We start from the raw sequence: 14429 nt of genomic DNA, 5'->3' as shown, positions 1-14429 counted from the left end.
CATGGGTTATTTTATTGTTTTTATTTTCAATTGGTTCTCTTGAGTTTTCCAGTGCACAGTTATATATTGGGAAAAAATCTTAAGTTATCTACCTGCTTTCCAATTTTCATTTCTTTCTCTTTTCAATTACATTAACTAGTACTTAGACATTAGCGTTAGCCAAGAATGGAGTTAATGTGTTGTCCTAATTTTTGACAACAACACTAATGCTTTTAGAGTTTCCCAGTTTCAGTATTGCTCTGGTTTTCAGTCTGAGGTCTCTATGTCTTTCCTTATAATAATTATTCTACACCATCTCTTCCATGAGGACATGATTGCAACCTCTTCTAGAAGAATATGACCCATGTGCCATTTCAATCTGTGGGTTAAAGTATTAATTTCAGGAAAGTCCTCTATTACATGTTTGTTGAGGGGGGGTTGTTGTTGTTATTTGCCTTTTCTGTTATAATTTTTCTGGTCCTATCTTCAAGAACATCAGTTTCATATAATGATCTCCCTTGCTTGTTTCCATATCCATCATTTTTTTAAAAATGATGATTTACTTGGATGTTCTCAAATTGTTCTCTGTATCACTAACTCCTCTTCACAAGATATTTTCCCACATTTTATTGCTTCTAATGTAAATTCATTTCTTTTTCTTGTTTCTCATTCCTCCCCATTTCTTTTAGGAGCTTAGGCAAATCACTCATTTGATTAATGAGTTAAGATCATTCAATTTTCTTAGCTCTTCTTTCTGTTTTTGGTTCAGAAATGCCATATTTCCTTTACCATCTCTGGTTTCTTGGAGAACTGCTTGTCATTGCTTTCATATCAACTCTTGGCCTGGGGCAATATTCTACCTAAGTTTGGCTGAAACTTACTGCTTCATAGAAGAGTCCTATGTGTCATGGCATGTTACATGTAGGGATTTAGAATTCTCATCTGCTGGTCATCAAACTTTAATCCCTCAACCCATCAATCCATTTCTTGGCAGTAATGGCATAGTGAGTTTCTTGTTCAGTCTTGCCCATCATGCCATCTGTTTTCCAACTCAAAGATGCTTCAATATCCCTTTCTTTTAACACAGACCATGCCATACAAAGAGACATCATTGCCTTGGCCCTCACGAAGTCCAGGCTACTCAGAGAGTTTGAGCATTTGCAGAAGTTGCAAAGATATAACAACCTCCTAAGTTTCTTCCTTCGGTTAGGTTTAATTTCACCACATTCTCTAAATCTCTGTCATTTGTGGTTTGAGACTCTATTTCCTATTGTCAAGAAAGAACAGACTTTTCATTTGTGTTTTTCATTATTATTGATTTCAGTCTGTTCGAAAGCAAAAAAGCAGGCCAGATCTATCATCTGAAACTTGGAAGTTCTCGCAGTAATTCTGCGACAGTTATATTTATTTGCCTGTGAACTGCTTCCCTAAGATTCTTAGGTTTATTTAGCTAAATTGATTCAGTCACTCTAACAGATGTTTTTAGCCCTATTAAATGATTTTTTTTTTTTTTTTTTTTTACCCACTGACATGACAAAATTGCTTCTAAATCTGATATAAGGGGAAAGACTAAATTTGATCATCAAGTCTGTGATCTGTGGCTCTCTTCTTTGCTGGTGTTAACCATTTACTCTTTATTTCACTAGCTTCACTGACATGGTACAATGTTTGAGCAACACCTATGTCAAAATACCTGATTCTTACCTCTCTTCACTAAGCCTTTAACTGTCTTAATCATATGTATTATTATATATAATTCTTAAATGCAAGAAATATTAGCAACCAACTTAAATTTTAATCTATACTCTAATAAGTAATATTAGGTTTATTTTGAATAGAATATAAGCACGTGACAGAAGATCTACAAATCTTTAAATGTGTTTGCTTATTTCAAACAACCAAATGGGAATATTAGGCTCTATGGCTCTATGCAGTGGTAGGTACTATCCTAATTACACTTTTAATTGAGTGGTCAACATTAAATTAAATGTCTACAGCATGTTAACTCAGTGACAACAGGAGACAACTCAAGTTGCCTTGGAGGCTCATTTAATTACTTGGTGGGAGCCAAGTAACTAATATAATCATAATACTCGAGGAAAAGAGATGAGGAAATCACCAGGATGAGGATAGTCAGAAAAGAATAAAACAGGGATTGAAATGAAAACACACATGATACACAATCACGGTGAACACACACACAGACATGAAAGCTTAAGGAGTTGTAGGGAACCTGGAGGGTGAAGGCAGGAGATCAAGTAACCAACGATGAGACCAAGAAAGGAGTTGGACTGATGTTACTAAGTGAATAAAAAGCAGATTATTGTGTGGCTGAGAGAAAATACAACTGTGTAAGTACAAAGAGAGGAGGGACTAGCACATAACCTAAAAATGGTGACCGGAGCAACACTATGCTGAGAGAAATTATTGTCTAGACAAATCAATTGTTTATTTGTTTACTTATTTCTTTAAACTATATTCTTCACTAAAAAGGCTTTCAATCAGCTTTCAAAATCCACAGATGGCAAAATCACTAGGCAAGAATGAGTGAAGGAAAATCATGGTGCAAAAAAGATGAAGCAGTGGGGTATGTTAGTAAGCAACGTACTTGCCACACAGTCTAGTCATGCTCCCAGGAGCCAAACCAAACAGGCACATGTGATCTGTTTCAACATTTCCAGGGCCATAAGGAAAGCAATCCAGCTGCTCACCAGCAGCACACGGGTTGGGCCTTCAGTGAAATTTATCTTATGTGTTTTTAATCAAGAGAACAGACTGTGTGATGGAGTAGATGACACTTTCAATGTCATTTCTACAATAAAGATGATATAAAATTCTGAGTGATGTTACCATAATTTCACTCAGTTCAGTCCAAATCGTAACTGCATAAATAGTTCAGAAAAACCAATTATGCAAATGATCCAGATAAGACACTCCCAGATGGTCTGGCTTATCCAAGAGCAAAATTTAGAATATCCAGAGAACATCATATCCTTTAGATAATCCTCAATGAATAATCCTCACTGAATATTTTCACAACAAGTAAATCACACATGAGAAAGTCTTTCATAATATAGTCATTATTTACCCAGAGATCACTTGACAAATAATTTCTGTGTAGAACATGCAGCCAATTAATTACAGGTTTTCTAAACCAGACTACTCATGATTAAATAATGTCTACTTACCTTAGTTTCTTCTGGTTCCCCCCCCTCCTTTTTTTTCCTCTAGGGAGATTTATTCCATTTTATAAAAACGTGAAAGAGAATTATTCTTAGGTATAGCTCCCTGGGTTGTTGTTTAGATTTTGTTTATAGGGTAATGTTGAAAATGCTATAAACTTGGAGAGATGTGCTTCATTCTCACTAAAATAAGTATCTGACATCAAAATCCCTAGCTTCTAAGTAGGGATTCTTTTTCCCCCATTGTAGGTGGAAACTCTAGCTTCTAAGTAGGTTTTCTTTTTCCCCCATTGTAGGTGGAAACAGCACGACTGACCTAAAGAAGTAGTACCATCTCGTGGAGAAGAGCTCATGCTATAGATCTTTGACAGGAACATTTAAATGAACTCGAGGAGTACAATGTCTAACCAGGAGCAGAACAGAAACGAGGTCAGGAAACCCACAAAAGCTTAAGTGTCTTAAAGTAGATCACGTTACACTTGGGGGTAGCTCATTCTAGACTACGCACATATGAGTCTCCGGACTTAGGACAGCAGAGTCTTAAGTACTCTGTAGCCCATGCCTCGACAGAGAGATACCCCAGTTAAATGGCTATAAAACGTTACCTCAAATCAGCAGGTTTCCCCGTCTTGTTAGTGCACATAACCTCTCTGGTCTGATATCCAATCTGGATGTCCCAGTATTTGTTCTCTTGCCGGTTCTGTCTATTTCTGTTTCTCTTTTTCTTAATAAGTTCACGGGCTTCTGGATCCTTCAATCCTTTGCCTCGGTCCTTTTCCCGCTCTTTATTCTTTCCACGTCTCCTTGCTTGTCTCACTTGTCTTGAGTGGGGCATCGAGCACGAGCTCCAGGGACCCACGTGCAAGCTGTACATGTTCTCTTCCTCTTCACAGGGGCTGGACTGGCACACCTGAAACTCTGTCAAGTTTGGGCATCCAGAACCTCCAAACTGGGGGGGTGCTACCACGTGACGCGTCCGGTGCTGGAGCCCACTGCCGCACGTCTTGGAGCACTCAGACCAGGCAGAAAACTCTGACACAATGCAGTCTTGCTGGCAGGGGATGAGGCAGGCCTGTTCCAGGAGAGGTTTGGGCTCGAAGTACTCACAAATGATATCCTCTGCAGGAATGTCCTTCTCTTTCTGGATGCACATTATCTCTCTCACCTGAATGCCTTCCTCCCCCTTAATGCACTCAAGGGGTTTCTCTAGGCTTTTGGAAATCACGGGCTGACACTGATTCCAGGGTCCCAGGCTCCAGTCATACAACTCTTTGTGCCAGTCACACACTTTGAAACAGATCTGCTGGTTACTGGGTCTCTCGGCCGGCTTACAGTTAGTATGTAACGTCGTCCAGCCTTCCACGTGAGCACACCACACGGCCCGGGTCTGAATGCCTCCTGGCCCACATTCATCTCCCATGCACCGGCCCCACGGTCCTGAAAAATGAGACAAGAGTCAACAGTGCCACTGGAAGAAAGCCATAAGTTACTTCACTTTCCAGAAAGGCATCTCAAGATCTAGTACATTAACTTCCCTGAAGTGTTATAAAGTAGGTCTCTGCACACGAGTGTCGGAAAGTAATGATGCGCACTCAGTATTTTTGCAAAAGGAGAAGTGTGTCAGAGAGTCTATATAAGGTAACCACTGGGACAAGTTCATTTTGGGTCCTTTTGGGTCTTTTCTTCATTAATTTTAAATAGAGAACCCTTGCTCATAAAGGACATCAGAAATCAGCAGCAGTGAAAACACAGGACCCCCGCCTTGTAAGCATCGAATCCATGTCAGCAGCAGGCTAACCGAGTGGCCCCCTGGGCATGGAGACTGTGCACATACAAGTCTCCGGACTTAGGACAGCAGAGTCTTAAGTACTCTGTAGCCCATGGCTACTGTGCTTAAACAAAACCACAATCTTCATTTCCCACTCTAGGCACAGAATATAAAGGTACATTTATATTGGATCATCAAGTTAGCAGCAAGCTAAATGCCATTAGGTCTAAATTTCAAAATACAAGTGTCATTCAGAGTCTAAATCCCAGATGCAATTCAGGAGAATTCCTTAATATTTTATTGTTTTTCCAGTATTTGATACTAATTATGAGAGCTGACTAATGAATCAGATTAGGACTATTAAGAAAATAGGCTTTTTAAAAGTTTTAATTTAAATTCCATTTAGTTAATATAGAGTGTAATATTAGTTTCAGGAGTGCAGTTTAGTGATTCAATACTTACATATAATACTTGGTGATCATCACAACAAGTACACTCCTTAATCCTTATCACCTATTTAACCCATCCCCCCCATCCACCCCCTCTGTGGTAAGCATCAGTTTGTTCTCTAGAGTTAAGAATCTGTTTCTTGGTTTGCCTCTCTCTCTCTCTCTCCTTTTCCCTATGCTCATTTGTTTTGTTTCTTATGAAATAATACAGTATTTGTCCTTTTCTGACTTATTTCACTTAGCATAATATTCTCTAGCTCCATCCATGTTGCTGCCAATGCAAGATTTCATTCTTTTTTATGGCTAAATAATATTACATTGTAGATATACACCACATCTTCACCCATTCATCAGACAATGGCCATTTGGGCTCTTGGCGTAAACTGGCTACTGTAGATAATGCTGCTATAACCACTGGGGTTCATGTATCCCTTCAAATTGGTATTTTTGTATTCGTTGGGCAAATATCTAGTAGTTCCATTGCTGCTTTGCAGTGTAGTTCTATTTTTAACTTCTTGAGGAACCTCTACACTGTTTTCCAGAGTGGCATTCCCACCAACAGTGCAAGAGAGCTCCCCTTACTCCACTTTTTTGAAGTAAGGTTAGAGGGAAATACCTCAACAAAATAAAGGCCATATAGGAAATAACATAGCTAGTGTCACCCTCAATGGGGAAAAACTGAGAGCCTTTTCTCTACAGTCAGGAACAAGACAGTGATGTCCACTCTCACCACTGCTACTTAACATAGCTCTGGAAGTCGTAGCCACAGCAGTCAAACAACAAAAAGAAATGAAAGTCATCCAAACCAGCAAGGAAGACATCAAACATTCCCTATCTGCAAATGACAGAATACCCCATAGAGAAAACCCAAAAGACTCCACCAAAAAACCACTAGAACTGATACATGAACTCAGTAAAGTTGCAGGATATGAATCAACATATAGAAATTTCTATACATCAATAATGTATAGAAGCAGCAGAAAAAGAAATTAAGGAATCAATCCATTTTCAATTGTACCAAAAAACACAAGATACCTAGGCATCAACCTAACCAAATAGGTGAAAGACCTGTATTCTGAAAAGTGTAAAACATTGATGAAAGAAATTGAAGATGACACAAAGAAATGAAAAGGCATTCCATACACATGGCCTTGAAGAACAAATATTGTTAAAATGTCTTTACTACCGAAAACAATCTGCATATTTAATATAATCCCTATCAAAATACTGCCAGCATTCTTCACAGAACTAGAGCAAATAATCCTAAAATTTGTATGGAACCACAAAAGACCCTAAATAACAAAGCAAAGCAAAGTTGAAAAAGTTTGAAAAAGCAAAGCAAAGTTGGAGGCATCACAATTCCAGACTTCAAGTTATATTCCACAGCTGTAGTGATAAAAAAACAACATGGTACAGACACATAGATCACTGGAACAGAACAGAAAGCTTAGAAATGAACCCACAATTATATGGTCAGTTAATCTTCGACAAAGTAGGGAAGAATATCCAATGGGGGGCAGGGGAGGGTGGAGAACCAGTCTTTGACAAACAGTGTTGGGAAAACCAGACAAAAGAATGAAACTGTACCATTTTCTTACACCACACACAAAAATAAACTCAAAAAGGATTAAGACCTAAATGTGAGACTTGAAACCATAAAAGCCCTAGAGGAGAACACAGAGAGTAACTTCTTTGACAATGGTCATAGCAACTTATTACTAGAGAGGTCTCCTGAGGCAAAGGAAAGGAAAACAAAGATAAACTACTGGGAGTTCATCAAGATAAAAAGCTTCTGCACAGCAAAGGAAATAATTACCAAAAGTAAAAGGTAACCTACAAAATGGGAGAAGAGTTATGCAAATGACATACCTTATAAAGGGCTAGTATCCAAAATATATAAAGAACTTAAAAAACTCAACACCCCAAAAATGAATAATCCAGTCAAAAAATGGGCCAAAGAAATGAACACAATTTTCTCCAAAGAAGACATCCAGTTGGCCAACAGACACATGAAAAGATGCTCAACATCATTCAGCATCAGGGAAAGGCAAATCAAAACTACAATGAGATATCATCTCATACCTGTCAGAATGGCTAATATCAATGATACATGAAGCTAGGGTTTTATCCTTAAACTAAAAACAACAAAAAATTACAACAGTTATAAATTTGGCACTTAAAATATTTTATTGGACTTTTTATACAGATTTAGGTACTACTGTAAATGGGTATATTTTAACTAATTGATGAAAACTAATATTTTATTACAGAAATCTTAGAAACAAAGTGTCAAATTATTTCAAGTCTGCCTGTTATTGCTGAGTACGGAAAAGACACATACCAAAACAATCCCCCACAACTTTGAGGAACTTAACACTACATAACTATTAAGTTTGGAAATTACCCTAGAAAAGTAGTGATAAAGATATTAAGCTCTTATAAACCAAACTTTAGCCCAAACTCCAGGCTTATATCTAAGTTTATTAAAAAATAAAAGTTATGATAGTTCCTTGAAAACCCATGGTTTGCCAACACCAAATTAGGGAAATGTCCCATTTTATACATTTTCAGAATATCCTTTTGTTTCTCACATTATATTTTTCACAATTTCAACTAACTGATTGAATAACTGTTTGCCTATCATATTAGACTGACTTTCTGGCCCCTGATGTACAGAACTTTGCCTGTCTTCTGCTACCTGTTTGATCCTGTCTTAATCTTCATGGCTGGCTTTTGAATGAATTTCACCAACTATTCTTTTTTTAAAGATTTTACTTATTTATTTGACAGACAGATCACAAGCAGGCAGAGAAGCAGGCAGAGAGAAAGGGGAAAGCAGGCTCTCTGCCGAGCAGAGAGCCCAATGCAGGGCTCGATCCCAGGACCCTGAGATCATGACCTGAGCCGAAGGCCGAGGCTTAACCCACCGAGCCACCCAGGCGCCCCTCAGCAACTATTCTGCTCAGAAAAGAGAAAATTTAATTTCTAGATCTTAATATTCAAAACATTAGATAATTGATATCAATGCCAGTAGAAAAAGAAACTGAGTTCAAGGAAACTCCTATACTATTTCATATACAATGACAAAGAGCATACATTTCTAAAGTTTAGATAACTGGTAAAAACATACATTCTAAGTACAAATACAATTCCATTCCATTCCAAAAATATTATCATAGATTCCCTATTAACCAGTTATTCGTAGATAACACAGTAGTGTTTATTTTATTTCAAGTATATTTACAATGAGAACCAGAAGATAAGACATCCCAAGAAAATTCCATGGAGATCGACAAAAATACTCACTAGGTAAGGCAAAATAAAATGCATGAAGGCACCAGTGAAAGTAGAGGTGGCAATATAATCACAATTGAACCTAAAAAAACCCTCACTTTGCAGACTTTAACTGCTGTCTTATCTTTTCACTGCACCTTGGGTATTGCATGTGTGTCCAATTAACAGACCTCTTGAAAAAAATAAAGCAGATCTTTACCATTGTACACCTGATGAAGGGCTGTCTACTTCCGTCCTCTGAGCATTCTTAAAATAATCACCCACTGAACACAAAGGGGATACATCTAAAACTGCTCTTGATAGCTAAGAATTGTTAGCCCAATTAGCTACCATGTTTCAAAGAAAACAAACGTTTCAACGTTTAATTCGAAAGCACAATGTGCAAACTGTATCAAGCAAACCATGAAGTCCTCTCCCAAGCACAATATGAGAATGTGATATTTAACTCTTATGCCTTGGCATGAGTGTTAAATTTTAGATCCGCATCTCAAATTACTAGGAGTGGGAAGGGGTGGTGTTGGAAAGGTGGTGTGTGTGTGTGTGTGTGTGTGTGTGTGTAAGGATGTTTGCTTTTTAACAAGAAAAGAATTTCTCTTACTTCGTTTATTGTTCTTGCTCATGATTATATAAAGGGAACTTGGAACATAATTGCACAAAACAAAGGATGGGTAGCTTTCTACTTAAGGTCTTAGATAATATCTCTTTATGAATGGAAATGCATTCCTGCATACAGATTTGTAGGATTTGTGTTCAGTATCATGCAAAACACTGCTAGGATGTAGGTCAATAAATATATGTAGAACACTTAGCTTGAGAGATTTTATGTAAATTGAGAAATACTAGATATCGTATTCCACTAAAAAAAAGTTAAAGCAACTGTTTGCATGCCCAAAATATTTATGTAATTGATAGACTCACAATACAAATATTTTCACTTGAAACTGATGCAGAATTATGTTCTGTAAAAACAAATTTAAATGAATGCTACTTGGCTTAGTTTTTCATAGGATAGTGCTTTAAATAAAATTGTTAACTAACTTTCCAAAAATGTTGATAAAACAATGAATTTATTTTTATTCCTGCTAAGTAGGTTTTATTTTTAAAGATTTTATTTATTTATTTGACAGAGAGAACGAGTGCAAGAGAGAGAGCACAAGCAGGGGGAGGCACAGGCAGAGGGAGAAGCAGGCTCCCCGCTGAGTAGGGAGCACAAGGCATGACTCCATCTTGGAACCCCGGGATCATGACCTGATCCAAAGGCAGATGCTTAACCAACTGAGCCACCCAGGTGCCCTAGGATTTTATTTTACTTCACATTTTAAAAAACATTCACTTCTTTTAAGGGTGCATGTGTAGTTCACTAGGTTAAGCGTCTATCTTTGGCTCAGATCATGATCCCGGAGTCCCAGGATGGAATCCCGCATTAGGCACTCCGCTCAGCGGACAATTTGCTTCTCCCTCAGACCCTCCCCCATCTTGTGCTCTCTCTTTCTCTCCCACTGTCTGTCAAAAAAACCAAAATCTTTTTTAAAAAAGATTTATTTGAGAGAGAGAGAGAGAGAAAGAGAGTGTCCTCCACCAGCAGGGGGAGGGGTGGAGGAGAGAAGCCGACTCCTCATTGAGGGTGGAGTGGAAATGGGGCTCAACCTCAGGACCGTCAGATCATGGCATGAGCCAAAATCAAGAATCTGATGCCTAACCCGATGAGCCACCCAGGTGTCCCATAAGCAGGATTTTATGACATGTTTATTTTCTTCATGTCATTCAAACCCTTCTATTTTAGTCTGCAAAAAAAGGCCTTTTAAAGTTAAAATCAGTGTTTGGCCCACCATATTCAATACTACTTCTAAAACTACTATATATCAAGGGCATGAGAGCAATAAATGTTGAGTCTATAAAAGGACACATTATTGACAGGTGGCTGAGCAACTGTTCCAAAGAGCCTTATAAAAGATAAACATTATAAAAGGAGCATGAGAAAATTATGCAAACTACTTTCTGCCCTTGTTGCTATAAAACTCTCAAATGAGGCAGTTTCTTGTTTGCCTAAATATGTTTGCATCCTTCAAATGAGATAGTGTATTTTCCCTTCCGGATTTGGTGATGGAACAGCATGCCCTAGTTTACCAAGATCAAGAAATGCACGCCCAGCTTAGTAACATACTGGATTCAAGGTCATGGATGTTCACAATTCACAGAATTTTTAAAAATTCTATTTGTTCTTACTCAAGCAGATCGGTATAGAAAAACTTAGAAATTACTGCTAGTAGTAAAGATAATCTCTCATAAATTCCATGAAGTAGAGGTAACTAGTCACGTATTTGCTACTATCTTACTAGGCAATTAAAGACCTATTTAAATAAACTGGGCTCTTATATAAGTTATTTTATATTCTGTGCTTTTACTTCAGTATATGTTATATAAATAATTCCATTTCAATAGATGTGAGGGAGGTCTCAGATACACACACACACACACACACACACACACACCCCACACACACACACAGACTGAACCTACTAATTAATCTTGCTTGTTTCTCATATTTACACATTTACACTATGGTTGCACAGTATGTTTTATCAGTGTACTGTGATTTATCTAACATATTCTATTTGTGGAAATTTAGACCTTTTTTCCAATTGTTTCAAATGCTGTAAGAATGTTATGGTGAACATCTATTGTTGTAATCAGGTACCAGTCAGGCAATTCAGTCAGTTTTGCAAATGTGCAAGTTTTTGATACATCTATTATTGCAGAAGTGCCTACCAAATGTATCCATTTACCTTCTCACCAGCAATTAATGAGTTTTTCTTGTTCCTGATACAGGGAAGTCTACAGTCTACAGTTTTTCCACATTTGGACTTCAACTGGGGGAATCTTACATACTTATTTCCTCAGAGGTTCCATCCTTTGACTCTTTAAACTCTAAAGATAGTGTCCTTTAAATCTAATCATCCGAGTCCTGTGGTTTCCAGAAATATCTCACAGCTTTTGGACAATTGATATCCTTCCCCTTTTTCAGCACAGAAACACAATTCTTCTTATTTTGTACTCATTTGGTCATTTCAAAGACTTTTCATTGTGGATAACAGTAAACACATGGACTTAAGTGTCTTCAAATAGTTTCATAGATTGGTAATCCAAATTCTTGGCATACTGTACCATTCAATATCATACTATTTGATTTAATTATAAATATGCATTCTGCCTAGGAGACCCCTTTGTATAGATTATGAACACAGAAACAGTTTAATTTTTTTAAGAATTTGCTGACCTAAAAGAGGTGAAAATTTCCTTTTTAAAGGAAAACAAAAAGAGAGCTCATAGCTTCTTTGACTTGAGTTTTAATTTAATTTCATTTAATTTTAATTTAAAATATAACTCTCAAATGACAAATCAGTTTGGTGGATAAGAAGAGATCAGTGTGAAGTCAAGCTGAGCTTTCATCTTCAATAAGTAATTAAATTTTAATAAGAAATTATATAAGAATATAAAATTAAATGTACAAAATTAGAACAAGCTCTCTAAATCTGATGAGACAATGAATGAGGAATCAGTGATAGGACAGCTGATTTTACAGTTGCCAAATATAGTAATCTATATTCAGCCCCTATCATGTTTGATCTCTCTCAAGAAAATTACTTGCCTCTTTGGATCCTGGTTTCCTTCATTTGTAAAATACAGTATAAACCACGTCATTAACTTTCATCATCTTGTAACTCTACGTGAAACACAGAATAAGTTATCAATATTATGATGAGTATTCGTGATAAAGTTGTGAAATGCTTTTTCCTCCCACAAAAAGACTCTCATTTTTATGTGACTTAATATTTTTAAGTCTGCATTCATCAGTGATGGTTTCTTTAGGCTAGACTCCATTAAATTGGATAACTGGGTCAAAGGTACTGAGAATTTTAAGGTTTTTAAATACATGTTGCCCAATTGATTTTTCAGAGAAACCTGCAGAAATCTAAATCCTATCACAACACCCTTATCAGCACTGTTACTATTTTTTTTTGTACTTTAACAAATACAAATCTGTTGTTGTTTTAATTGAATTCTTATTACATATGACCGTAAGCATAATTTTTTCCTCTTCTGTAACTCATTCAATTAGTTTATTTTGCAGTGGTATTGTGGACTTTTCTTTTGATCTTGATACATTTTGTTGATGACATTAACATCTTCTATGCCCTTTAAAAATGTAGTACTGTTCTCTTTCATATTTGTTTATTTACAATGTTTTCTGTATTTTTAGTATGCAAGCTTTTCACTAACACAATCTTATGTTTCTTCCATTGCTTTTAGGCTGGGAAGTATCTTCGGGCGCCTGGGTGGCTCAGTGGGTTAGGCTGAGAAGTATCTTCAAGTACAGAGATATAAACATTATCCATAAGATTTGATAAAAATTTTATTCTCTTTATATATATATAAATATATATTTTTATACATATAAATATATATATACACACACACAAGCCCATTAAGAATTTTTTTTAGTATGTTTAAAGGCAAACTACTGAACATTTTATTTTCTCCATAGTCAGGTAATTTTAGCAAGAATACACAAAACTATTACTTTGAGGTACTCACTACCATTGAAACATGGAAATGCGAACTGCTTCAATATTGCGCCCCCAGATTTTAATGTTATATTTCATTTTATTGCTGTACTTTATTTTATTGCTATAGTTTATTTGTACAGTATACAGTGTACTTACACATAATGATCTCTTTTGATTTTCACATTGTGTTAGATATGAATAGTTTGTTGTACTATATAGTAGGCTCAATCTCTTAAGACTAGAGAAAAATATAAAGCCCTAAATGTCCCAAATATTTCTACTGTGTTATAGGACAGGTAAACATTCCAAAAAAGAAAAGTTGTATTAGCTAAATGTGAACAATCCAGATAGGGAATTCATGTCGCCATAATGAAAAGTCCCTAATTTTTGAATAATATCATATTCAATACTGATATGCCCAAACTAATTTTTTTAGAGAAAAGTATTCTTGAAGATTATAAACTTCAAAGTCAGTATTTCCCTTTCAAGCTTATAAAATTTGTTAGAACTTCCACTGCGACACAACAAGATGTTGCACCAACAGCATTACTATATATCAAAATTAAAGGAATTTGCTCTGTTGTACTGCCACTCTACAAAAAAATATTTTTTAAAAGATTTTATTTATTTATTTGAGAGACAGAGATCACAAGTAGGCAGAGAGGCAGGCAGAGAGAGAGGGGGAAGCAGGCTCCCCGCTGAGCAGAGAGCCCAATGTGGGGCTCGATCCCAGGACCCTGAAACCATGACCTGAGGCAAAAGCAGAGGTTTTAACCCACTGAGCCACCCAGGTGCCCCTACAAAACAATATTTAACTCCACTCCCCACGTCCCCAAGATAACAAAAGCAACCTTGAGATTTGTGTTACATTCTGTTACACATGTAATTGGCAAGAAAATATTTACAATATACAGATAGAAATTGTATAATATACAATTTTGTATAGTTTACAAATATGTAAACTCAACACCCTTGAAGCTATGCTAACTCATTAATGTAGTCATTCACACCTTGCTTTAGAGAGAATGGATTGAAGGTAGCAACATCAAATTTACTCAGAGTATATGCTCTCATTGTGTGAAATAGGTTTTGCTGTCCCCCCACCAAAAAAAAGAAGAAAAAGAAAGAAATAGGCTTTGCCTTATCACTGATATCAAAGCATGGCAATGCGAGCTATAAAATGATAACC

The 14429-nt window shown here is 36.6% G+C and overlaps 1 protein-coding gene across 3 annotated transcripts in view; it reads right to left on the bottom strand.

Annotated features, from left to right (window-relative positions):
* Nucleotides 1-14429, bottom strand: part of THSD7A (thrombospondin type 1 domain containing 7A) — a 452669-nt gene that overhangs the window by 262557 nt on the left and 175683 nt on the right. For all 3 annotated transcript variants that reach the window (XM_032303909.1, XM_032303911.1, XM_032303910.1), the window contains exon 2: nucleotides 3767-4598. In XM_032303909.1, the coding sequence (XP_032159800.1) occupies nucleotides 3767-4598 (832 nt within the window). The remainder of the gene's footprint in view (nucleotides 1-3766; nucleotides 4599-14429) is intronic.

Source organism: Mustela erminea, chromosome 11 (assembly GCF_009829155.1).
Source record: "Mustela erminea isolate mMusErm1 chromosome 11, mMusErm1.Pri, whole genome shotgun sequence".
Taxonomy (NCBI): Eukaryota; Metazoa; Chordata; class Mammalia; order Carnivora; family Mustelidae; genus Mustela; species Mustela erminea.
The sequence above is the reverse complement of the archived record's forward strand: the minus strand, read 5'-3'. Positions and strand labels throughout refer to the sequence as shown.